Raw genomic sequence first — 26,904 nt, 5'->3', positions numbered from 1 at the left:
TTTGAGAGGAAATCCGTTTATTTTGAAAAAGCATTTCATCTCCCTAAAGATACAGAAGATAAATCCTAAACAAATATTAACCCTACATCACTGTTACTCTTTTACTGCACTATTTTGTTTTCACTACTTAAACCACATGGATGCTTTGGAGGGACTTGTCTCACAAACACAGCGGGACACTTTGTCCTTGACTCACTTGTATTTTAAGTTTGCAGGCTGTTCCTCTTAAAAATCACAGGTTACAGACGTTTTCTCTTTTTTTGTAAGTAGAATAAAAATGAAAGAAAAACAACAACATAAATTTCATTTTACAAGAAGACAATAAAATGAAAAAAGATGACATGTTTGTCCTAAAAATAGTTACCCCCCTTAAACTCCGACATTTTTTTGAGTTTAGTTCCAGTTATATCTTCTGGAGGGAGGAGGAGGAGGGTAACTTCTGCCAGAGCTGTAGCCCTGAAAGACAAATCAGTGAAGTTAGAAGTGGTGACATTCAGGATTCAATAAAAACACATTTAAAACGAGTCCACAGCTCTACAACGATGAAACAAAACACTTTCAGTTCACTTTATCTACATCAGGAAACATCTCACGTTTCCTTCACGTGTTTCAAATACTGTTGTAAAATTCCTACATTTAAACCTGCAGACAAAGTGTTTTAATGTTGGGAGATAAAACCCCAAAAGTTTAATTCACTGAAGTTGATTCAGTTCAAGAAAGAAAAAAGACCCTGTTTGGTGTTTTACTCATATTCAAACGTTTCATTCTTGGGGGAGTTTGTTAAACTCAGCAACACATTTTTTTTTTTTGAAAATATGTTTAGCAGCAGCTTTATTAAAGGGCTGGTTTAAATAGAACAAACACACACAAAAAAAAAAAATATCAAAGAAACAGTCCTCATTAAAAGAGGACAGGGAGGGTTTGTGGGTAATTCAGAGTAACACGGCTTCTAGAAGTTTTTAAATGTGAGAAAAAAAAACTGGAAAAAAAAGCAAATGAAAAAATTATAGAGAAAAAAAATTAGAAAAAAAAATTATTCTTGGAATTAGTGTGAACTGACCCTTTAATGCATCTGCGCCACTGTTTGAATTACTGCACCGTTATGTCTGAATTAATGCTAAAAAAAAGTCTGACTGATGCAGTTTCCTTATATCAGCATTTTACTCAAACAGGAAGCTTGTAAGAAAAGTTCAGGTTAAAACTTTTCAAAGTTGACAGGACGTGTACCTGTTTTACTGTAAAAGGGTTTCAGTGTTTCAGTGTCTGATGAAGGCCAAAACGCTGTTAGAGAAAATTCTTGAAATGTCTGGTTCTGTCATAATTTAAGATTAAAAAAAAAAACCAAATAATCTTGAACTGGATAAAATAATCAATCGCCTCGATTTTTGATCAATCACTTGTTTATGAAGCAAAAATGCAGACTGTGTGCTGGTTTCAGCTTCTCCCCTGAGGATTGGCTGGATTTCTTTGTTCTGCATTTTTGTAAACAGACTGAGAATCTTTCGGATTTTGACAAAATAAATCATGTGAAGACTTCACGCAGCTCCAGAGACTCCACAGTGAGTCAAAAACAAAAAAAAAACAAACTGAAAACTAAAATAAATCTATAAATCTAGCAAAAAAAGATTACGACACTGTTTTCCATTAATGTGTCAATAAGCTAATGTAAACCAAAAGTTCACTGATGTGAATAAAAGTTTAAAATGAACTTTTTAAAAATGATGACCTGTCAGCAAAGATGTCAGCAGATGTTCAGTTCAGAAATTCTGAGTTCATGACAGAAACTTTAGCACCGCCCACAGCTCGTCCAAGCAGTGATGAGATTTTTTTTTTTTTTTTTAAGCCACTGGCTGTGAGATCGCAGACTAACCAACAGCTGGGAAGTATTTACCTGATGCTGTTGCCCCCGGTTGTCCCTGCGATCGTCCCTGCGATCGTGCCAGTCGTCTCTCCGGTGATCATAGCGCTGCTGATAGCCGCCCGGCCCCCCTCCTCCCCGCCCACGGTTCATGTTCTGCTGGTACGCTGACTGCTGTGACTGCATGGCCCGATCCCAGGAGTGACCCCCACCTCCGTACTGCTGCTGCTGCCTGGAGACGCGAGCACATCAGACGTGTCAGCTCTCTGTTACAGTGCTCTAACAAGGTCTTAAATTAATACATGTATTTTAAAACTTCTAACTGCGTTTTGCTCTGAAGTGGATGTAAAGACCTTGAAAGAAGAAGTGCATGCACTCTAAATGAAAACTGAAACATCAGAGTGAGTCTGTTAATGCAGTTAACACACTTCATCATTAGTTAGCAAGCACGAAATAATATTTTACTCTCTTCCATTTTTCAGGTGGTCACAGTGTGAAGTTAGAAATACTTTTCCACAGGTTAAAACGGACTAATTCACAAGAACGAGTCCATTTCAAACTGCTGCGGCGCGTTGACAGGATCACCTTTTAATTAATTTCTGATGAATCGGAGCTTTTACTCCAAAAGTTTCACGCATCACTGGCTGAACAGTGTGAGACCGAATCATTAAAAACCAGCAGTTCTTTATGTTTTCAACACAGAAATCAGAAGCTCCACCTGCTTTAGTCGAACGTCTGTGCTCTGTCAAAAGTTCTGATGCTGATGCCAAAACATTATCAAAGTTTTGGTACTTTAAATAACACAAATACGTGTTTTCATGTAACAAAACATCCCACACGTCAGGATTTAGTGACAAGAAGCAGAAACAATAAATCAATTCACAGAACAATAATAACTAATAATCAAAACTACTTTGATAATTGATGAATTGTTTCAGCAAAAACAATGAAAAACCTTCCATCGTCCTCTGGTTGTGGCTTTTCTGCTTTTCTCTCTTTTACTGAGCTGCAGCGATTATTTCTATTGTCAATTAATCTGTTGATTAATTTCATTGATTAATCCATTCGTTGTTTGGAAAACGATTGTGAAAAATATCCATCGCGGTTTGTCTGATAAACAAAACCCAAGCTGATCATAGAAAAGAACAGAAACTAGAAAAAAGCAAAAATTTTAAAACTATTTTCTCAAAAAAAAAAAAAAATGTATAAACAGTTAATCGATTATCAAAATAGTGGCCAAATAATTTTCTGTTGATCGATTAATCGTTGCAGCTCTACTGTTTTATATCATTAACTGCTGACGTCACCTTGTACTCTGAAACTGCAACAGCCATTTTTCTCTATTTCCTATTTCAAAGATTGAACAATTAATTGAAAATAATAACTGATAATGAAAACACTCGTTAGCATCCGCACTAAAAACTTTTCCTGATTAAAATACAATCCAAGTCCCACACCTTTACAATCTGAGTTTTACATCCTAATTCACATTAGTAGGAACTCTGCCAGCAGTCTGATAAAATGCTGGACTTCCTGGTCCAAAAAGAGAAGTGGCCTCTCATTCTGCTTTGGAGTGACCTCCCTAAAATCCCCATCGACTTGCGTTTGCTGAGGGATCGAGCACTCAAAGAGATAAAACGGCCTCTCCTCACAGACAACTTAGCATCGAGGCACATGAAAGAGCGCAGAGTATGAAATGAACCATATTCACATATGGCTCGGATCGTCCCTGCAAAGAGACGGCCACACTGCGTCCGTGGGACCCGGCGTTGAGCAGGCACACCGAGGCCCTCCAAACCGCCACCGGACAATGTGTCGGTACAACAGTGATATTAAAAGTCTCTTCTTAGCAACAATGAAGAGAGAAGGAACTAAGAGCAGCAGCGCCATCCCTCATTACTGAACCATGTCACACTCAGGCCAGAGCCGGACTTAACTGAGCGCTGGAATCCATAATCCCCACTCTCCAAGTTCCTCCTGCATTTCATTTGGTCCAGTCCTGAGTAGTTAAAGAAACTGTTTTCAGTTGCCGCTAATAACTACTGACCTGAGGTGACACGGAGCCACAATGGGCCTGAAAAGTTGAACCAAAAAAAACCTGATTAGGACTTTGGAGAGGCCTGGAGCCAGAATCAATAGCCGGTCTGTGCGGAGCCAGCGGCTGCGGTGCAGGGAACGACGCAGCCTCCAACAGCATTAGTGATGCCTCATTAAGTTGCACAAACCTCCTCGAGAGAAATTTGTTTTAGAGCGGCAGGAAAAAATCTTAATTCAGCAGCAGTGGCAGCAAAGCCCCTCGACGGATGAAGGCAGAGCGCTCACGTAAAAAGGCTGGAAATCTGTGGGGGGATTTAGATGAAGACGAGCTACAATAACCAAAGACCAGGGTCTTTACATGTTTAATACACATGTTGAATTTTACCTGTGATTGTAAGAAGGAAACAAAGAGGGACATTTGAGGGAAAGGATGTAGGAAGTTTTCCTGTGAAAGCCAAATTTCTAATTTTAATAAAAGTACAAAAATAGTCCTAGTCCTGACACTGCATCAAAAGCTAAATCCTATTTTAGAAACTAATGGAATTCCCTTTGTTTATTTCAAACAGGAACAGCCGACCCAAAGATGTAAATGTTGGTATATTAACTGTGGACGTGTCCAATGACAACTAGGAAATGCAGAATCAGAAAAAGCAGACAAACCAGCCGACTCACCTTGGGTATTGGGGCTGTTGGAAGGAGGGAGGCGCTCCCAGCAAACTGTTCTGCCTGGAATCTGCAGAGGACAAAAGACGACATGTTCAGAAGTGGTTCTGCTGAGCTAAGTTTAAAGTTTGTAAAGAAGCAGTGAGCTCTGTCCTCTGAGGGCAGACAACACTTTGCCCTGGAGTCTACCTGCCTCCTGAACAGCTTTGATACTGCAGTAAGGAGGTTTGCTCGTTTTCCTTTGTGTTTTACCTCAAACCTTCACATGTGATTCAGTTTAAATACTGAGGACGACGATGAAGAAGAGAAATATTTCACATTCATATCATCTGAGTCGGTCTGCAGTGAAACCTGAGGAAATCCTCCAGTTTGACTGTTTAGCTAAAACTACGAGGATCTGACATTAAACATGGATACTAATTAACCCCAGCTTTAACCTCGAAGATTAAAAAAAGAAAAATACAAACTATTTCATTTTTGTCATGGATACAGAACGAATCAGTTGTCATGATAAAATCAAGTTCTTTCAAACGTGGAATCACACCGGTCTGTGGAGGTGGAGGGGGAGGTGGGATGTAGACGAGGGGAGAGAGCAGGAGCTCCACATTTGCATTTTTTGTTCAGAAAATGAAATAAGCATTCAGCCGGCAGCATTGTGGACGCCTCAAGTACCGCGGTTCCATCGCTGCAAGCCCTTCACAAAGACACACTTTAAAAAAAAAAAAAAAAAAAAAAAAGAGTGAACAGCTTCTTCCAGATTCACTGTTGCCAAGGCGATGACCAGCTGCGAACTGCGGACTTATTTGTTTATAGGGGCAGGCCTGCTGAGTGGCTCGGCTCAGGGTGGGTGAAGGGGACCGTGAAAAGGACCTGGACGCTCATGTTTACAAACCTGGGAAGGAGTCGGAGTAAAAATTTGGATTTGGCCGATATAAATTCACAGAAGCTGATATTGGTTGTTCTGCTGTTTGCAGATTTAAACCGATGAAGCCCCAAAACAAGAGCCGGGCAGGATACTGATATTTGTTTATCACCAGTGTGGGTCATGTGGTCAGAAATTAATATCACAATAATTTTACATCTGGGGCTGCAAAGGCTGTTTACAGCTGAAGGATCGAATGAATCATTTAGTCTGAAAGAAATAAGTTTTGATAATCTCTTCATCATTACTGGTTACAGTTTCTCAAAGATGAGAAATGGCTGCTTTTCAATATCTTTGCACTTTGGACGGAACAAGTACAACTAATACTGGATTTTTGAGGAGTTAATGTTTGGGAGTTTAAAAAAAAATCTAAAAACAATAAACGGGTGTTTTCTAATTTATCAAGACAAAGGTTCAGCAAACAACAATGACATGGACGTGATTTAGATGGATATGATAGTTTGACGGCTCAAACTGCCACAACAAAAGTAACGATAATGCAACGAATTTTACAAGAGAACAGTCGTGTCACAAAATTCAAAATAACATATTGATACAGTAAATTAATAAATAAAGACCTGAAGAAACTGATGCACCTAATAAAACAAGTAAAACAGTCAATATCGAATAAAAGCTTAGAGCTTAACCAGAGCATAAAGACTACATATAAAAACAACCTTTTAAACACAGAGACCTGAGATTTATATACTGAAATTCTGTGCAGGTGTTCTGGTCTTTGTGATTTTTTTTAGCCGTGCCACAGTACTGGTGTGGCGCGGAACAACTACTGGTTGGTCGACGGTGAAGTTTAGTTCAGGCATTCATGTTCCCCTCAGGATGATCCCCTCAGGATGATCCCCTCACTGTTCATCTAGCGCCATCATCAGGTCAGAATTCAAAATTCAGTCCAACACTTTAGTTTCTGATCAAATACAAACTTCTGACATTCCCATCAGCCTCAGCTGTGCTTTGTGTTTCATGCTAAACATCAGAATGTTAGCACAGCCATTATTAGCTTATGTGCATGGCTGTAGCCATAAACTAACACAGTAGATACGTCAGTGAATTAAAACTAAAAACATACTCTGGGTGCTGATGTTCAAAATCTTTAAATTCTTTTTTAAATTTGCATGCTTCCAAAGGACCATTGGCATTATGGTCCAGGCCATCATGGGAAACAAAGGTGCCAGGTTTTTCTGCAGGGGAAACTGACTGGCCTGCATCCACCTATTAATTGAACGCCCAGTATCGGGGGAATCATTTATGAGTCCGAAACCTTGGGACATTAGTGGAAGACTAACTGAAATAATGTGTTTATGACCTGATAACGTGAAGGGAAGTCAAGTGGGAAATATTCCACGAGTTCTCTGCTGATTGCTGCAAAAAGAACTAAAAACACACAATTACCAGCCAGCAGGCAGACTGCTGTCGGCACATTATCATTTTGTTTTTGTCATTCAGTTTTCATGTTTGATTATCTCCTCCACCAACAAACTTTAAGTGGACCACCCAGTTGGGCTCCAATTATAACTCCACAACACTCTGCTCTTCTTTTCCTCATCGCCAGCAATGACTCAAAAGAGAGAATTACAAGTGGACACCTGTCAATCTCCTTAATTAACAATGATCTGAAAGTGTATAGACCTCCAGTCTGCGCCGGACAAAAGCCAACAAAGGATTACGCTTTAAATCCTTAAAACACGCTGTGTCCACTGTATTAATGCAGGGATTACAGCCGCGCTAAACAACTAAACGTCTCTCTCCACCTCTTTTCAATTAGTTCAGCGACTATTTGACTCAGCTCCCGTCCAGTCAGCTCAGGTCTGATAACAGAAGCAGGACAGTAACTGTTCTGTCTGTTGGACAAAGAAGACCAACAGACGGACCAACAGCTCCTCGCGTTTCACAAACCAATAATCAATTTTAGAACAGATTAAAACCTGTGAATGAGAGACAGTGACAGAGGGAGAACGTGAGAAAGAATCCAATCCTGTGGAAACGCTGTGTTTGGTGAATTTGGCAAATTTAACAATTTAATATTCAGTGAGTTTAACTTTGTTCTGCCAACACTTTATAACCAACAAAACCATTCTCACATATAAAACACAAACTTCTATCACTCATTAGTTTGATGTGATGGTTGAACTACAATGTCCTTGGTGTCAATAATTAATTAGAAAGCATAATTTTAAAAAAATGAATAAACAAAATTACACAATCACGTGATCATGATATGAGCCCGCGCCCATTTACCAAGCTGGTAAACAATAATATTGAGTAACTGTCCAGTGCCTACGGTCCTACCACAGTAAAAGTCTCTGTTTATGTCCCTGATGCACCATTTTATCGTGGTTTCTGTGGCTGCAGAGCTGAAATCAGTGTGGGAGGCTAAATCTTCCACTGAGGCATCAACTAATTCATCTGCTGTGAGATGAAAGTACAACAACCTCTCCGATTGCTAAGAACACAAATCATTTTAAAAAGCCCGAAATGAATCTAAATACTTTAAAGAGTTTGGTGAGAATAAGAGTAAAATATGGTTCTGACATGTATTTGGTGACTCTTTGTTACTGAAGTTGGTCGACCAGTCAGCGTGAGCAGCTTTTATGTGCAGTTGTTACTCTGAAGTGGCCGGGGAGTTTGGAGGCTTATCAGCCGCCGTGGCTGCTGCATCAAACCTTCGCTTTGCTGCCCTGGTTAAAATTTGGTGTCACCGCGTGTAAAGACAATAATGGCCACCAGCAGAGACTCCCCGGCTGGTTATTAAACACCAGCTGCTCCGGCTGCGGATCACAAAGACCCGCAGCATGTTTCAGAGGCAGCGTGTTGACACATCACCGCAGGAGGTAGCTGCACCGTCAAAGGGGGAAGTTAACTTTGGTTTCAACCCTCTTCAGAGCGCATCACACACCCAATCAAACGGGATCCTCCCGGATGCTTTTATCAGAGGGGGCCACTGTGTCCAGCGGAGCCACTCGACAGTCTCATTACTGGCCCTGGTCTCCCACATCGCTAATCAGCAACCCAACCCAACCCCCCCCACCCCACAAAATCACAAAAGCCCAGCGCAGCAAAGCCTGCAGTGATTACTGGCCGAGCAGAGGATTGGCCCTGAGAAAGTGTTATCTGGACAAAAGCGAGCCTCTGGCCTCCTGCAGCAGAGTAAGGCCTACTTGTCTCAGTAATCACATTCCTGGAGTCACCAATGTTAGAGTTAGTCCATGTTAAGTCCAGTTTTTACCATCAATGTTAAACAGAAGCACAAGTTTCCCTGAGTCATTTGTTAAAAAGTTCAGAGATAAATCTAAAAGTAAAGGTTCACAACTTTAATACGCAGCAGAAATCAAAGATAAATGGTACCTTCAACACTGACACATTTCTGTTCCAGGTACTTCAGTTAATAAAATAAAAATCAACAGGCCGAGAATCGCAGCCGAGCCATGGCGTGAAGATCTGCAGCGATTCCCATTTATTAAAATAACAATTTCCCCATAAATGGTGAAAAAATATAGAGCGAGTGGGATTAAAAAAAAAGGAACTCGTGGACGGCTAATTGGCAAGTTTAACATTAAGAACGAGCGGCAGAGGCCAGGGGAGGTGCTGCCGCAATCTGGAGGAGCCAAAAACCCCCATTTGCATCAAGTGCCACCAAAATAGCCACAACTCCCCCGCAGGCTATCAGTGGGCAGAAGAGATTATTCATCTACTTGCAAATTGGCACATCAAAGTCAAACTGGAGAAGAGCTGGCAGAGGAGCACAAGGCTGAGGTCGGGGCCGAGCACAGGCCGTGATTAGGAGCTAGGAGAGAGATTCTGCCTCCATATGTTCAACCATCCCTCGTATGGCGAACGAAAAAGAATTTTTTTATCATATAACAGTTATTTGTGCCCTCAGAAGGACATTCTCTAGGAGCCCCTCCTTCTGACATATTGTATGTTGCATAATAATCGCTGAACTGAGCAATCAATCATTAGCTACAGCCCTTCTTTACAGTTCTGTGGTTTACACGGTGCTGTTCATAATAAGCAGGTAGATTTTGATTCTGGCTCAAAGACACTTTAGCAGGACACACGACTGCCAATGAGAGAACAGAGCTGGGACTCACACTTTTACACTAAAAGCACTACACACACTTCCAATCTGGGATTCGGTATCTCGCCCATGGACTTTGTTATCAGTGAAAGTTTGACAGGGAGAGTGCAGCTCACACAGAGTCAGAGACCTTACATGCTGCAAAACTTTCAAGTAACATCACTTTTATTTGTCATCATGTGCACAACATCATTTTCTGTGTGTGTGTGTGTGTGTGTGTGTGTGTGTGTGTGTGTGTGTTTCTTACGTTGGAAAGGCTGGTGGCCGCTGCTGTGTGGAGGACGGTAGTTTCCTTGCTGGTAGTTGCTTGGTGGGGGGGTGTTGCTGTACTGCCCACCGCTGTGCTGGTTTCTGCTCAGACTGTGACTGCAGGAAGAGAAAAAATCTGTAAACTCTAATTCACAACAGCACGGTCCTTCAACAAAAGATTTTGTAAAATATACATATAACACATGCATGTGTTAGACACATATATATAACATATACATGTAGATTTATACATGTAAATATACATGTAAATATCTACAGACATAAAATACAGAACAGAAAGCTCCAGAAAAGGAGAGAGTCCAGGCCAAGGCCGGCTTCTGGCTCCAGAGCTGGTGCTGTGTGGAGAGTCGGTAGATGCCCCAACATAAAAAACATTAGATTATAAAATATAAACTTTTTTTTTTTTACTGCCCTGATTCTCTGTGCAGCTCTGGCTGTTACCGAGTCCATTACTGGTCCTCACAGTAGATGACATTTGATTTAAAAATCAAAGCAACAAAAGAAAATCCTCTTAACAATTTTCTCCAGGGTTTTCTGTTCAACATCCTCTGAGCACCTGCCTGTTTGGCCCCATCAAGGCACATAACTGCCTGATTTACTGAACTGACAACTTAGTTTAGCAGGAAAAAAGAAAAAAAAAAAATTGGAATACATTGTGTTTCTTCAAATCTGTGCATAATTAATTCCCAAACACGCTGCAGTCGGACCGAGCCAGATGTTCAATTATTCACATTTCCTTAATGATAATATCAATGTGTGGAGGAGAGAGCTTAGATCATAATCAAGGATGGCTGGTTAATGGGGCCCGTTAGGGGGGATACAAACATTTAAACACATTTTCCATTTTAAAATACTGTACTCTTCTCCCAAATCTGAATACAGAGCCACCGCAGAATCAGCAGTCATTGTTTAACACTGCTCACTATAAACTGATATCATCACACAGCAGGACGCTTCAGAGGGGCAGGTGTGTGTTTGTTCACCGGTTCAAAATGGAACAATTACCTGTGTAAGGAGTTTACAAATTACTGACCTTTATTTTGTAACATTACATGAAGGTGATGATGTGCTCAGCTTCAAACACGGCTGACAGGAAAAAAATTTAAGTCTGCTGTTTGTGGATTTTTGTTTTTCTTTCTAGATATATAAATATTATAGACAGTGCAGAGGCCTGTAAACATATAAACATACTGAAACATCTGTCTCTTTGTCTCCATCTCCATTATATAGAATTTCAATGTCAGCAAATCTGCAATTTTTAGAAATGTGTTTTTGTTCTTATGCTGAGAGAAAAACTCCTTTTAAATTTCCCATTCGTCTGTCAGAGAGATTACAAAATACAAATCTCTTTTATGACAGAGGACCCTGTGGGTGCACAGGTGTGACTCCACTGTTTTAATGGCTGTTACAGTGAACAGATAAACTTACCCCAGAGCCCTGAAGGCGGAATGGTCCAGGTGAGCCTGCTGCCTGTTTGGGTTGAAGCCCAGCTGTGGTCTCCATGTTTCCCTGTTCCCCTTCTCCCAGTCACCTGGTTTCAGGACCTTATTGGGAATCCTGAAAAAAAAAAAAAAAATACTGAATCCTCATGACCACAGAACTGTACTACATAAGATGAAGCAGGAATCCTACTGTACTTTCCCTTCTATTTTTCTATTATAAGAACAAAACGTGCAGGATTGTTTGGCCTTGGCGAAGGTAGGCGCCCTACAGAGTACTATTGTAGTTTTAAAATGAAACTATATATTTGTGAGGTGTTTTTAAAGATTTACTTCTTCAGTACGAACCAAAGAACATGGAACTGAGAGCAACAGACAAGGAAGGGAGGTCCGAAAGTGCTGAGCGACAGACCAACACATTTTTGGTTTTAGTGGTTTTAGTGTGGGATGACCATCAGAAAAACACAGAATATCACCACACTTAACACCTGAAACCAAACAGCCTTTGATGTTCAGAAAGGTATTTCTGAGATAAATAAAGTTTGGGGAAAAAAAAAAGAAAAACCCTCACTTGGCTCCAGGCAGGAGGACCGCCTTGAACACAAAGCCATCTGCATACTCAGGGTCCTTGAACTTCACACTGGAAAACAGAGGAAAATCATTTTCAATGAGTCAAGAGTTTCATTAGCTCACATTTTCAAAAGGATTTTTTTAAAAAGGAAAAATTCTCCCCTTCAACACAGAGATCCTAAGTTTGTGATGTTTAACGTTGAGGATTATTCTCTGACTGAGTGCCTCGTCTGCCTCACTCTGTCCTTTCCTACGTGTTCCTGAATGTCTTTTCACCCTCTGAGAAAGCCTGGGTGTACAGGTACACAAATCGACACTGCAATGTGTCTCAAATTAATCTGCTCTGGAGCTGCACTTCAAACGCCTGGATGAGAGCATATCTGTGAATCAGTGGGACAAAATATGCAGGAAAGATCCTGATCTGACCCAACCTGTTTTTAGGTTTTGAGCTGCATATGAAGGTTTGTTCGGTTTATTTTCAACTTATCTTAGTGTTCAAACTAAGACTTTTATTGAGTCAGGTTTTCTGTAGACAGTGAGGGTGGAGAAAATAACAGGCACTCCTGTTCAACACAGCACCTCCACTCCAACAGAGCTGAACCATCACTGACGCTGTTTCAGCAAAGCAACTGCACGTTATATACATGAAATTATAAATGATCAATTGCTCTACCAAAAAATACTCAATAGATAAATAAACAGTTCCAATAATTAGCAGCAGCCTCAATATGTGTGAAATAGGTACATGGTCCTTACCCCACCGCACTGTTCTGTGAAATGTCACGCAGCATTGGGATGGGCGACTGCACTGTCCTGAAGAATCAATCGAGCACAAAGGAATAAACGATGTTAAGTCGGAGTCGTCACGCTGGACCGGCTCTCCTCCAGCGAGTGTTCGTTAAAAATATGGGACAAATTGTAAATAAGTGAGAATAAAGCAGGCGTTCCTTACTTATCTGGTAGAATTGGGTCGTCATCAAGATTTAATGTACCTTGGATTCCATGGCACAGCTCTGCAGGGATCTCAGTGGCCTGTGAGAGACAAAGCTGCAGTCTGTATCCAGTATCCAGAAACAACAGCATTTACTGTAGAATATCAGTTAAATTTGGATCTAAGGCGTCTGGGGGTTTGAGTTTTGTTACCTCGTGAGATTCTGTACGATAGAGTTCAAGTATGAAGTCGAAGAGCGGGTGAGATTTGCTGAGAAACAACATGTCACTTCCCAGGCTGTTTCTTTTCACTGCAACAGAGAACAGACAGAAGCTGCAGTGATGGAGGATACTGATATTTGACATCATATTTAAATTAAATATCTAAAAACAGAGAGAAAACTGTCTCATGCTCAGAAAATGAGTTTACAGTGGATTGATTTGTTTTCTTAACTACAGTCACAGAAGCTGTGATGTGACACACCGACCGCCTCGGCACAGAAACACCGTTCACACCGCTGGATTAAGCTGTGCTCACCTTCCTCGGGGGTGAGGTCGGGATAGACTTCAGCCAGAGCCGCCCTCAACCGACGTTCATCCACAAAAGGCAGCAAGGCCACGCCTTCAAAGAGAAGCACACACATAGAATAACTACACCCAACATGACTACTGAGTGTCATGTATGCTGCTCAAGTGTTTTTGGAGTTTTGGATTTGAAAACTTCAGAAACATCTATAAATGATTTTCTCTTCGAGCCTTGACAGTCGTGATGCACCTGTGAAATCTGGGCTATTCAGCAGGACTGTGACTCACCTTGCCAGGCGTATTTCTTTCCGTTCAGGTCAATGGCAAAGTCATCGGGGTAAAAGTCAATGATGGAAGAGACCTGTGTCAAAGGAAGAGCATAAAAGAAGATGAAGAGACTGACACAAACACAGCAATTTGGAAAAAGATGAGGAGGCAGCTTATTTTATTTCAGGCAGAGTGAAAACTGATCTGCCCTTAGAAAGTCTTTATTTAAATAGTTCAAGTTTATTTAATCCTTGCAAATTGAATGAAACACTTGACTCCAAAATTATCTTTTAGCTGCAATATTTTCCCAGTTTTTAAAAACCTCTCAGATTCAGATCTCTCCAGATCTTATTTAGAACTCTGAAACTTACTGGGCTGGTCATGAGGTTCCGCCATGTTTGGGGCAGGAAGTTGCCACTGGCAGCAGGAAACACTCCCATCAGCTGCTCAAGGGGCTTAAACTGCAAACAAGCACCACACACAAGTTATCTACACACTCAGCAGCACAGCAGTGTGACCAAATTCAATAATGTGCAGCAGGAGATGTGTTTGTTATCAAAACCTTAAACCTGAACGGTTCGTATCAATGTGAGAATCTTCTGATGTGATCAGTCTATAATAACATATAATTCACTGGTGCTGGTGTGATGGGTGAAACATATTCAAAACGCCTTAATTACAAAATAAACCCAAAACGTTTTCTGTTACAGTGCTGACAACAAACCATCACTGCAAAAAGATGAGACAAAAGAACAGAGAGAAACCAATGGTGGTGAAAGAAGAAGAGAAGAGGCAGAGAAGAGGAGGAAGTTTCAGTCTGTTCTTACTGGTTTTGTTCCCTTCTCAAACTCAGTGAACATCGCTTTGATGTCTTTGAAGTCGGAGGCGAACGGGGCGTAGTGGAATGGGAAGTACCACTTCCAGGAAGCACAGCCCTGCAAACCAGCACAGAAACAATCACTGACTTTAATATGACTTCACATGTGAGAAGAACAATCTGCCCCACACAGGTCGTGTGCTGCTCGAGATTTTACAAAACCAAACGACTGAATCTAGAAAATAATCAGCACATTAACTGATGATGAACAATTAAAAAAGTATTTAATTAACACAGAGGCAGCGTGAATGACTTCACATAAGATGAAACAGGAATCCTGGCACAACTGGACCAATTCAAAGTCTGAAGAGGCAGAAACTCCAGCGTGTAGCATTCATACAGCTGTAGTAGTAACAATAACATAAGAGAGGAATACTATTTTTACATAAGATGAAAAAAGAAATAAAATAAGATAAAACAAATTACAAATTGAAAAAAAAAAAAATAAACAAGTGAGTAAAAACTGTTTACACTGCAGTAGTAAGTTTCCCTGAATTCAGGTCCTCTGACAAATCCACCAATCTTCACATCTCAGCCCATCTTGTTTCAAAGCCCAGCACTCCATTATTAAAGATGGTCATTCAAATGATAATATGGGACTTTACCATAATGGAAACGTAGAACAGGATCCGATCTCCACGTTCAAATAATCGCACAGATCATTTATGGTAATATGACGGAATGATTTGTCTCGAGGAGAAACTCGTTTGTGACTGTGGCCGATGGGGTCAAAGACCACAAACCGTGACAACGAGAAAATTAAATATACTGTCCTGTTTCATCAACACTGAGACAAGGGGGGAAAATCGTTACCTTAGCATGTTATCAAATAAACAAGTATAATCAAAGATGGAGCGATGGTTCTATGACGCAGTTCTACAGAATCACATCCAGATGATGTCTGTTTTTTAATGTCAGAAAATTGTGAAAAATGCATATTACATATTATATTACCACATTTACCAGAGAGAAAGGCGACGGCCAACCACGCGTCTAAAACCCAATGATATTCAATTTTTAAATCAATTACAATAATTTAATCTAATAACTGCTGAGTGACTGAGGTTTTTGTTGAGAGTTTCAAATGAATGTTAAAGTCAGTCAGTCTACCAACTACACGTGTCGATTTCTGAAAGAAAATTTTAAAATAAAATACTGTATTTAAACTGAGCTGCCCAAGAATAATGCCACCTTCATCAGGGCTACACAGCTGAGTACACAAAGGCTCTGAAAACCTGAGACACAGAACAAAGTGTGAATCTCTATCACAGAGTCTTTTGTGTTTTGGATAAACCCAGCTCTCCCGCCTCTGATCATTTGGCGAGGTGTGCGTGATCATAACTCTGCGCCGGCGGACAGAACCGTGAATATGTGGCAGCAGAGAGCAGACACGTCCCCGTCCGCTGAGGGCCCGCTAATGAATTCATCCAGAATGGCCCCCTGAGACGGGCTTTGGATTGGCGAGCATGCGGAGTCAACACAGAGCGTGCATACACGGAGAGCACAATCAGCCCGAGCAAATCCCCCCGGCTCAGCCTGAGACGCCCCGGCTCTTCTACTGAGGGCCCACAGCTGATTATTTCATTTCAAGATAAAGATCAATATTATACAACAGTAAAATGATTTAGTATATAATCACACTGCAAACAATAAGTGGAGATATCAGAGTCTGCTATAAGGAGGAACATTTGGTTGAGACACTCCACACTTCTTGACTTTTAAGAAAAAAACCTGTCGCTCTGTTAAAAACACTGGTCACACTGAAGGCGTCTTTTCTGTATGAAGTTATTTTCAAAGATGTTTCTTTGGTGTTGTGCTGACTTTGGCAGCCTCTTCGGAGTTAAGTAGTCAATTAGATCGGCGTTTTCATTCTACGTCTACCTGCGGTGCTCTGCGGTCATCCCAGAGATCACCTGGTAATCAGAGAGAGTGGGCGGGGCCGAGGCTCACAATTTACTTTTTATCCAAGCGTACGCGTAGACAAGCGTTATTGTTCGCATACCTGCCTGTGTACTTTAAGTGTACCTGGAAGATTAGCTGCTTGTTTGCCTTGAAAGCTTTCCACCATTGTTGTGGTTTGTTGAGGTTCTGCCGCTGACCTTCACTTTCTGACCTCCATGTCCTGTGTGTGGCTCTCGGCTCTTACCGAGGACGAATCTTTAAAAACCGGTTATGAATGTCAATTTGAAAAATAAGGCTTATTAATTTACCAGCTGAACAGTGTAGTTTTTGGAAAGTGCACTTACTGGGGGACTATTTTCAGCAACGGATTAATCCACATCTGTAGCTCTAGTGAGTGAGTGGGGCAGCAGGACAGCGTCAACTACAGTGTGTGCGTTCATGGTAATGAAGGAACACGTCACCTTACCTGGTAATAGTAGCGCAGCACCCAGCAGAGACCCTCCACATACGACCTAACCACCTTCCTCCTGAAATCTTCATCCGTTACATCCACGTCAAACTTGGTCTTGTAGTATCTCTGCTTCCAGCCCTGCTCCCACAACCTGCAGCACACAGCGACATGGTCATACCTTACCCATCTGATCACACCAATTCAGAGGGTGGAGCTAGTTTTCTTCACAAAGACATACAATCCAGGATTAAAAAATTAAACGTCAACAGTCAAGTACGATAAAGTTGGTTTGATCGACCGCTCACAAAATGTTAAAAGACAAGCTGACTAGAGGGAAACCTGCTCGACTGAACAGACAGAAGACGACAACGACCCTGTGGACAAGATGCACCTCGGCGGTCATGAGACACACAGAACATTCCTCTGTAATGTGTCATAATACTGATCAACTCTCTCGGGCATCAACGGTCTGGACAGCATGAATCACAGCATGTGGCTTTGATATTACAGCTGTTTGTTTTTGCTCAGTCATTTTGTTGGCGACCATGAAATGAAATTTCTTCTACTGCAGAACTGTAAGTGATTAATGGATGAGACCACCAGATGTTTGTAGTGTAAATAAACCTGAATGAAACATTAGAATCAGCGGTTTTCAGGATGCTCCTCTGTTCGTCCATACGCTGAAAGAAACTGCATTAACTTCCTCGCTGCTGCTGGAACAGTTTAATGGCTTTGACTTCTTGGTAGATTTGGGGCGGCGATGCCGTTCTGCACACATAATCAAGGCCGTCCAGCATCTGTGTCGCGGATCCTCGGAGCGGCCCGCAGGGAGCGCCGACTCCTGAGAGGAAAGCCTCCATGAATACCAATTTAGCCCGATGGATTTAGCAGCTTTGACGAGTGCGTCACAGAGGAATTTACTCGAATATTCCTGCTTTCCATATTAATCACATGCAGAGGGAGGTGGGAGCTGTTCAGCAGAGGGGTGAGTGTGTGTGTGTGTGTGTGTGTGTGTGTAGGGGAGGTGGCAGAGAGTTAAACAGCTTGTGCTGCAGCACGGTGGCATTAATGAGTACATCTCTCTGCTTCTGTTCGTTAACGCCATCTTCACTGACTGAAGCTGGTCTGCAAAGATTCATTTTATTAACCACATACACACTGTGTGGTGGACACTTCCACTGAATGCCTGCTGCTTCAGCAGCACGAGCGCTGGAAGTGTCAAAACAGTTTCATTCTACCAAAGATGGCGAGTGATTTACCAGCCAAAGGAGAATTACAAACGGTTTTAAGAAATCTCCACAGACAAAAGCAGATTTGGAAAATCAAAACAATAAACGATCAATCTCGTAAACAGCTGATTCATTTTTGTTTTGAGCAAAACAGCAAAGCCAGTGAAGAACCTTTAATTTATCTTTGTGTATCTTATTCTGCTGCTGAAGTCTTTACATTAATGTGACCAGGTTCAAATCAGACAGTGTCTGACTGAACTGTTGGCAGCTGAGTGGCATTATGGGTAACGTCAGATTTACCTGACGTTGTCTTCAGGCTCTGGCTCGCTGTCGCTGTCCTCGGCTTTCCTCTTCACCCCCCTGCTCTCTGCGCTGTCGCTGGGCCCAGCAGACGACTGCGCAGGGTAACGAAAACCCAGAGCAAAGACAGATGAAGAACACTGAATTATTTATACATCAGTAGAACAGAAGAAAACCAGCCGCCATTTTCAGAAACAATAAGTCACAATTGCACATGAAAGTAAAACTACATGAACAGTTGAGCTTCATACAGATGAAGATCCAACAAATCCTAAAGTATAAAGACAAATGGCAGTAATAAGACTGTAAACTGAGCAGAGGGACAGATTAAGCTGGGGTTTGTAAAAAGAAGCTGAGAACTCAGGTTGTGGGATTCAGATTTCCTGAGCTGCCATTTGTCGTCTCTTCTTTCTGTGACTTTGTTGTGATTTTTTAAATCAAACAGCATTTTCTTTACTTCGGTTTTAAAATTATATTTTTTTCTTTTAAAGTTCTGCAATTTATTTTACTAGTACTACTTCACAGAGATTTAATCAAACATATTATAAATGAAATAGTCTAAAATATGTTAGAAAACAGTGAAAAATGCCACAATCACAGATTCCTGGAGCCCAAGATGACACCATGAGACGTCTTGTTTTGTCTAATCGACAGTCAAAATACCAAAGATATTCAGTTTACTATCAGATGAGACAAAGAGAAGCAGCAACTCTGACCTTAGGAATGTTTGAACATTTTGCTTAAAAAAATATCTCAAATGATTCATCAATTACCAAAATAGTTGCAATTATTTTTCAGTTTTCATGATTAATTTTCAAGGTAAAATTTGAGCTCCAGGTATTTCCTGTTTCGACAGAAGTGCGAGCTGCTGTAAAGACAAACGACAGTGATTAAGATCATGATCAGTGCAAACGCCTTTCATCTAAAACCACATTGACCTGATTACTGCTCTATAGAAAAATATAAAAGGTAAAATGTTAAAAATTTATTTCCTGAAGCAAAGTATAAAGAAATGTATGTGACTTTGACATTACATCTTAAAATCATGTGAAACCCGAACTATCTTCATCACTGGTAAAGTTATGGAATGTACATCTGTAAGTTTCTCTGTCTGAAAGAATCTGATGGAGGGAAGAAAAGAAAAAAAATCACTGCCTTATCTACGTCGCCTCAGAGCTCTTTTCATTCATGTGCTAATCTATGGACCGCTATTGTCGGCTGCACACAAGCTGGAAATTTAACAGCTTAACAGACACATTAAATAGAAACATGACCATGAACGGAACTAAAGGCAGCGTGCACATTCAGACAGACCGTCCAAACTCAAAGACTGTCCAGCATGAAATATCCATAAGAAAAGGTGACAGAGTTTCACAATGACTGAAAACATGAAACTGAATCAACCGAGGGTCATTTTTCAAGGATGGTGATAAACTTGTCTTGGTCTTCTGAAGGAAAGATTAAGTGTTATCTGCTGGGCCATAACAAACATAATGATGAAAATCATTTTCTAACAACGTGGACAGGAAAAAAAAAATTACACTGTACTGAAGCTTAACTGATATCTGACAGTTGTTGGCAAAAAAACTTTCTCCTTGTCTGATTTGTAGTTCTGTTGTACAAAAATGGCAAACGCAGGTACTTAAGATGTTAACATTGCACAAACATATAGTTTCACCAACGCTGCCTAAATTGTTATAGTTTTCTTATGAGTCAACAAGTTAAAAGCATCTAAAATGTTTGCGCTCACAAGGTCCAGATGGCCTGAACTGCTTTAAAGGACCAGTGTAGGATTTAGTGGCATCTAGCAGTGAGGCTGCAGACTGCAACCACCTGAACACCCATTCCCTCGCCCCTCCCTTTCCACGCGTGTAGCAGAACATACGGTGGCCGTCAGGTAACATTAAAACATGAAACGCCCTCTCCAGAGCCAGTGTTTAGTTTAGTACAGTATTTTATATATTTTGGTATATTTGGTTTTAAACAGTACAAACAAACCTCAAATTTTATTTTTGACAGATCCACCACAAGTAACTTCCACACTGATAATAAGGACAATGAAATGTTCATATTTTAGAAGTTTCCACTGAATTCTGGAGATATTTAAACTTGGTAGTTACATATGTGTCTGTATGTATAAGACGACACTTACATTGCCTCCATTTCTCATCGTGGCCTTTAGAGACTGAGCAGCATCCTGGAGGGAAAACAAGAAAAGAAATTATGACTCTCTTTAGCTTTTTGACTAAACCCAACAATTTTTCCAGACCTAAAAACAGACAGATTTATCTTTGATACCTCTACAGGAAAAGAGGCTCTATGTCACACCTTAACAACCCCTCATACCTTGTTGTGTTGCTCCCTGGACTGCATCCTCATGTTGTAGGCCTGGTGCCGAGCGTTCTGCACGGCCTCAGGTCGGTCTCTTCTCCCCAGGGCCTGAGGGGCGAACTGGCCCGTGGTCAGGAAGGCGGGGCCCTGCTGCTCCATCTGCAGTGACACAGAGGAAAAACAAAACAGTCAACACAGACAGCTCACTAATGTGGGCTGATTGGGCAGAAACTGAGAATTTGGCAATTTCACCACACGTTATTTTAGTGAACTCTTTCATCTTTATCACTACAAGATTTCAGATGTGACTTAGGACTGTTACCACTTCAGTGTCTGTTCTAGTTTCACTGACTTTGTGGAGTTTTGACAGTTAGTGCAAAAGAAACGACGACCATCAGTAACCATCACAATTCATATGTTTTTCTCACTTTCATCCTCTTTCGTTTCTCTTTCATTCTCCTCTTGAAGTTTTCCTGCAAGAAAGAAAATGTAATCACATGATTGTGAAACCTCAGTAATCACAGACTCAGTAATCAGTGAAAACACCAACAAAGCAGCGTAAAACATTTGCTATATTCTGTGGTGAATGAGCTGAGCTGCAGCCAGCTGTATGTGATCAGACAAAAACAAATGTAACGATCTCAGTGAGAAAAAGTGTGAAACCTTACATCGTCCTCTTTGCGTTTCCTGAAGATGTTGTCCTCGGCCACACCCACAGCCTGCATGATCAACTCAACTCGCTCCAGGTTGACGTAGCCATTCTGTGTCAGGTAGCCCTGCAGAAAAACACCGGCCGGGTCACATCAGTGTATCAGACAGAGCTGCAACACAGACCACTAAATTCAGCTGGATACAGTGGGTTCCTACATCTCCCACAATGCATTTTCTCCATTTCCAGACAGGTGGTGTGAGCCTGTTGCTTGCACTGCTCAGATAAGTGATGATACTCACTCCAGTTTTGTGCACAACGTCTTTGTAGATGCCAACCAACCGATCTATTGCTCCCTCTCTGCAAGACACAACACCAGAGAATAAATCACAACAAGTCATTCGGTTTAAATTTAAATGATAATCAGGACGAGACATTGATCCGACACCAAACGCCAACAGACAGCGATTTATCTTGGACAGCAGCAAAAATCTTGGCTGCCTCGCCAACCACTCTGGCAGGTAACCAACCAGCATTCTACTTCATCGTCGTACAAATAAAGACGAGTAGTGACACAGAACAACCGACGCCTGACCCTCTCCGCCAGATTTCAGGCTGAGCAGCGTTGAAGGTTAAAGTGAAGTGGTGGCAGGATTACGATCACTGTGAAAGTGAGTAATCAGGCTGTCTTCTACAGACAGCAGAGAAAACACCTGCTCTGTCTAAAGCAACTCAATACAACCGTCCTGCAATTAACCCTGTTTTTGTGAAGCTTAAAGAAAGCTGAAGGCTTGCTCCAGCTTTCGCAGCAAAGCTGGAATAAATGAGTCGGCAAGCAGTGAAAAAAAAAAAAACCTGAGACTGCATAAATACACTTATTATACCTTAGTACTTCTTAAGTTCATGCATTTAGAAAACTGAAAGCTGATTCTGAGTTTTGAAGAACCAACAGATACGACTGCTACCTCTTTTTCTAACTTTCAAACCAGCTTTCAGCACATAAAGGTGTCGCGAAGCTCACCTGATTTCTAAGGACGGCAGATGAGGTAGGAAGTCATTTCCAACAAAGAAGCACATGAAGACCCAGTCGTCTATACTCCTCTCAAAGTCGAAGGGAAATGGCAGGCTGGCCATGGTCAGCTCTCTGGAGAGGTACTGAAAACACAAAGGGGCAGCGGATTTAAGAGCGATTTATCTCACAGGTGTCTTTATTTCTACAGCCAGAGTTTGCTCGTGTGCACATTCTGGTCAAACGTGGTCCTTGTGTGAATAATTAGATTGAACGTAACGTCAGTAACTGACATTTACCCATTCTTAAAATGCCAAAAAGAAAACATGATGGGATTAACCAACCAACCAGCTAGACCTAAAATTAGTAAAAACTCAAACAGTCCAAGAACAGATGGAAACTTCTTCTTCCAATTTCATGGTTTAGGACAAAATCTAAGTGGGGAAAAGGAACCAACCTCCCGCAGCACACACAGTCTGATGAATATGAACTCCTGCTCAGCCACTGGCATCGTGTCAGCGAATTCATCGTGCTGAAAGAGAAAAAGGAAACAGTCTGAGGGTTAAAGCCTCCTTTAAATCATAAAGTTGACACACAGATTTTAAAAAAAATTAAACAGTAAAGTTGATGTCAGATTCTCTCAAGAGTTAGGATCATGTTTATTTGTTTATTGTAAATCAAAATCTTTATCCAAAAGGACTGGACACACATTTTTCAACCCAATCAAAACTCAACTGTTGTTGAGATAAAACTACTTTTATAAATGAAATGAAAACCAAATTAAAAATTAGCCTAAAACAAAACATCTAAGTGACATTTGGTTTCTTCCACTCTTCTTGTTAAAGTGCAAAATCAAATATTAAATTCTTTACTCTTTATTTTCATTGTACAAGTGCAAAGCTGTAATAACGGGTAAGACCATTAAGATCAGTCCAATGAGTCTGAGCCTCTCACCTCTCCCTGTTTCTCTCTGGCCGTCCCCTGACAATCTTTGATGTCGTGACCCATCTGTCCGCAGAGTGCGCAGGGCCGGGGTTTGTTGGGTTTAAACTCCTCCCTGATGATGGTGAAGTTTGGTTCGTGGGTGGCCAGGCCGAGCATGATCAGGTCAGCTGATCAGTCCACGAAAACAAAGATGTTACTTAGACAAGGTTGAAATTATGACAATGTTTTTTATGACAGTTGTTTAACTGTCAGGTTGGATGAAGTGAATGTTCCGACGGTGAATTTAAAGACTTACCATCAGCTCCACACAGGCAGTGGTGTGTGTTGGGGTCATGGTTGGGTTGAGCTGAAAAAGTGAATCACAAACATGAGTCCATGACTTTTCTGATAGTATTCGTGTGAGTGTTGGCACAGGAGGTTCAGACTTGTCTTGTGTTCATCACAGTCTACATATAATACTGACCCAAAGATCAAAGCGCCAACATGAAATTCAACAACACTTTCATTGGTCTGTGTTTGTCGTCTCTGACTGAACTCTGCATTTGTTTGTAACTTTTTTTTTATAACTTAAAACAGTTTTTTTTGTTTACGGTGTATAATTCTGAGCTATATGTGCTTTAATGTAGGAGCCTTTCATACAGCAGACATGAATACGGCAGCTGTACCTCTCTGTCTCCTGATGAAATCCATAATCTTGTGTTCACCTTCACCTGGAACACTGGCATCAGAAAGGAAGACCTGCATCAAAAACAACAGACAGTCAGTGACTGAGAACCTTCTGCATCAACATTCAAACAGGGTGCAACAACTAAAATTGAAATAAAAAAAAAACAAGTAAAAAAAAACTCTTTATGACCTATTTTGTCTATAAAATGTAAATAACAATAAAAAAATGTCTCAAAACATTTCTTTCTGTATTTGAAAGCCTGAACTGCAGTTACACTCACTGTGATATTCTTCCATCCTGGATCATTGCTGAGTCTGTCTGAGACGTAATATCGGAGACACTGCGCCAGGTTGTCCATGAACTCTGTTCCCTGGAAACAGAAGAAGTCTAATTATTCATTCAACGACGAATCCTGCACTTTTGTTCTTACAAGTAAATAAAAAAAAATAATAAAAAAGTAGTAGGACACTCACTGGAGTGATGCAGTTGCTGTCAAACCTTTCCTTAATCTCCTCAGGTGGAAGATAACCTCCTGAAGAAGGGAAAAAAGTAAAGTTACACAGAGAATGAAGATTAAACAGGAGATTCTCGGCTGGGCTTGCACTGAGGTTCTGTCTTATTTCAGGACTTCACTTTAGCTGGCAAATTTTTAAAGTTGCTGACCTAAGTTCGGAGTGTTGGGAGGACAGAGAATTGTTTTCTCTCTCAGACCATAAGAGCAAACTAAACTTCAGACATTTGAAATGCAGCTGAGCACCAGATAACATCAGTGCACAGAAAGATTTGAAAGAACAGACTGATCTTTTTTTTTAAGTGAGCAGTGTGATTGGAAGCCTGGATCTTTCAACTGCAAATAAAAACTCTCAAAAAACCAACAAACAAAACGACCACACATTAGCTGTTCTGATCACTTCCCAAACTAGACAAGTACTTTCTGTCCTGGAGCTCAAAGAAAACAATGTTCTGCCAGGGGAGCACATCATGCTGTCCCCTGTGAAGTTTGTATATAATATATAATGTGAAGGACACGTGTTTGATGCCAGACACATTCTGTGTATTTGCCATCTAGAAGTGCTGCAGATTTAAAACAACACACACCTCTCTGGATGATCTCCTCCCTGATGCGATGTTTCTCCTCGACCAACTCCGCTCCTTCTTTGGAGGCACGAAACCGCCGAGAGCGCTGCTGGTTCATTTTGGCCCGTGGAGCCTGGTGGGAGTTACACAGGCTCTAATTTATACTGTACAGCAACTGACCGCAGGCTGGCCAGCAAAGCAATTTTGCTCTATGTTATATATGATAACTGAGCAGACAGATAAAACTCCAGCATACTGTATATCAGATCATCTAACAGATGTTCCAGTTGTTGACATGGACAGAAGGCATCATTCAGAACAAACTCTGCTCAGGCTGCAGGTTTCTGTTACTGAAATTTACTCACCACTCCATCGATGGCCATGTAGAGAACTCTCCTAGGACGCACAATATTAAACAGGCGGTCGATGTACTCGAAAATGGCAACCATCATCTCATCTTCATTTTTGGGAGCAGGTCTGTGAAAGCAAAGTTCACAGTGTCAGGCCAAAATCCATTCAAAAACTCAGGCAGTTTACAGTTACCTGGTTTACTATGGTAAATTTGTCATGCAGAAATCATTACCTACAAATCTGTTCATTCATTCTGCAATTATTTACTCTATCAAATCTCAGAACATACTGAACGCTGTCTGGCTCTACTTAAATGTCCTTACTTATCTTCCGGGTGTGTACAAGGGTGAATGATCCCATTCATGTCCAAGTACAAATTGTCAAATTCCACCTCGTTGGGGTTTGGCCTGGTCGTGTCAACAGGAATACGGACTCCGTTACATTCTTTCCCCTGTGGAGGTAAAAACAAAACACACAAACAAATCACTTCATTTTCAGACATCCCAAACTTTTCCCTTTACCAGAGGCAGTAAACCACCAAGACCTCAATGTCTGTTACCACAAGGACAATATAGACACCATCAGAGCCACAAAGATTAGACAATTAATTGATCATTCGATCAGTCGATCATTCAACTATAGTATACTTTAGTAAATCGGCAACCATTTTGATTGTCATAGCTCGCTTTTTCAAGCCAAAAGTTTGGACTGCTGCCATTTGAAGGTGTCGCCTTGACCTGTCGGAATCTAGAATTTCGCACACAAAGGATAAACTGAAAATAGCAGATTGAACCATGATTAAGATTAGCAGCACTATATATCATTAGCAGCAAATGCCTGACCAACACACTCACCACACACAATGCAAACGCTGAAGCTCTTTTCCCGCTAAATTTCGGTGTTGTGATTTCACAATAGTCTGTTAAAATGTATGATTTTCACTGAAGTACATCGTTAAAACATCATCATGTCCGTTGAAAACGGTCTTACAGTGGAAGTTTTGAACGCGGCCTAAAGTTAAAGGCCCGTTTGTTTACACCGAGAAGTCCACAAACTTCCGATGTTTTCGCTAACTAATCCGCGAAGAACCAAAACCTCCAGAAAACATTAAGTCGCCGACAAATCGGCGTTATGTACAGGAAAGCCGCCTCAGCGAGTGCATTCAGAAACAGTTTGTGTTTAGAAGACAAGCCGCTGAAAAATCGTTGAACGTTACAACGTTAACGGTAAACTGGCTCCTGGTTAGCTAGCATGCTAGCCCCTTACCTTCTCCTCCACACAGTGAACAATGATTGACGGATATTTTCGGCTAAGCCAACGGAAAAACGCCGGGACTCCCATCTCCGGTGCAGAATCTCTTATCTGTCAGCCTATAAAAAAATTAGAACTGGTACGAAATGGTTAAAATAGCTCAATTAAAACACGACACTCGTGGATAAGTGCACCACTTCGGCTACATGCTGTTGTCCATGACCATTGTGTACTGTTTCCGGTTCACGCTGGCCTTTTCCGGTGTATTTTTTTAAGAGCCATGATGGCCCA

At 41.1% G+C, this 26,904-nt stretch overlaps 1 protein-coding gene across 1 annotated transcript; it reads right to left on the bottom strand.

Moving 5' to 3' along the window:
• xrn2 (5'-3' exoribonuclease 2) lies at window positions 1-26,839 on the bottom strand. The gene is made up of 31 exons (XM_041064854.1): window positions 26,629-26,839; window positions 25,686-25,813; window positions 25,377-25,488; window positions 25,033-25,144; window positions 24,408-24,466; window positions 24,215-24,304; window positions 23,933-24,005; window positions 23,563-23,613; window positions 23,277-23,434; window positions 22,780-22,854; window positions 22,335-22,468; window positions 21,616-21,673; window positions 21,333-21,440; window positions 21,093-21,137; window positions 20,680-20,823; window positions 20,486-20,530; window positions 18,334-18,428; window positions 16,820-16,955; window positions 14,402-14,509; window positions 13,946-14,035; window positions 13,596-13,668; window positions 13,321-13,404; window positions 12,996-13,093; window positions 12,805-12,884; window positions 12,609-12,665; window positions 11,854-11,922; window positions 11,272-11,400; window positions 9,821-9,939; window positions 4,568-4,628; window positions 1,892-2,090; window positions 1-456 (listed from the first exon to the last, which is right to left on the bottom strand). Exons 1-31 carry the CDS (start codon window positions 26,701-26,703, stop codon window positions 394-396), a joined length of 2,928 nt encoding a protein of 975 aa, XP_040920788.1. The 5' UTR covers window positions 26,704-26,839; the 3' UTR covers window positions 1-393.
• Between the last annotated feature and the right edge of the window lie 65 nt (window positions 26,840-26,904).

Source organism: Toxotes jaculatrix, chromosome 19, assembly GCF_017976425.1.
Source record: "Toxotes jaculatrix isolate fToxJac2 chromosome 19, fToxJac2.pri, whole genome shotgun sequence".
In the NCBI taxonomy this organism is placed as follows: Eukaryota; Metazoa; Chordata; class Actinopteri; family Toxotidae; genus Toxotes; species Toxotes jaculatrix.
This window is presented reverse-complemented; position numbering and strand designations above follow the sequence as displayed.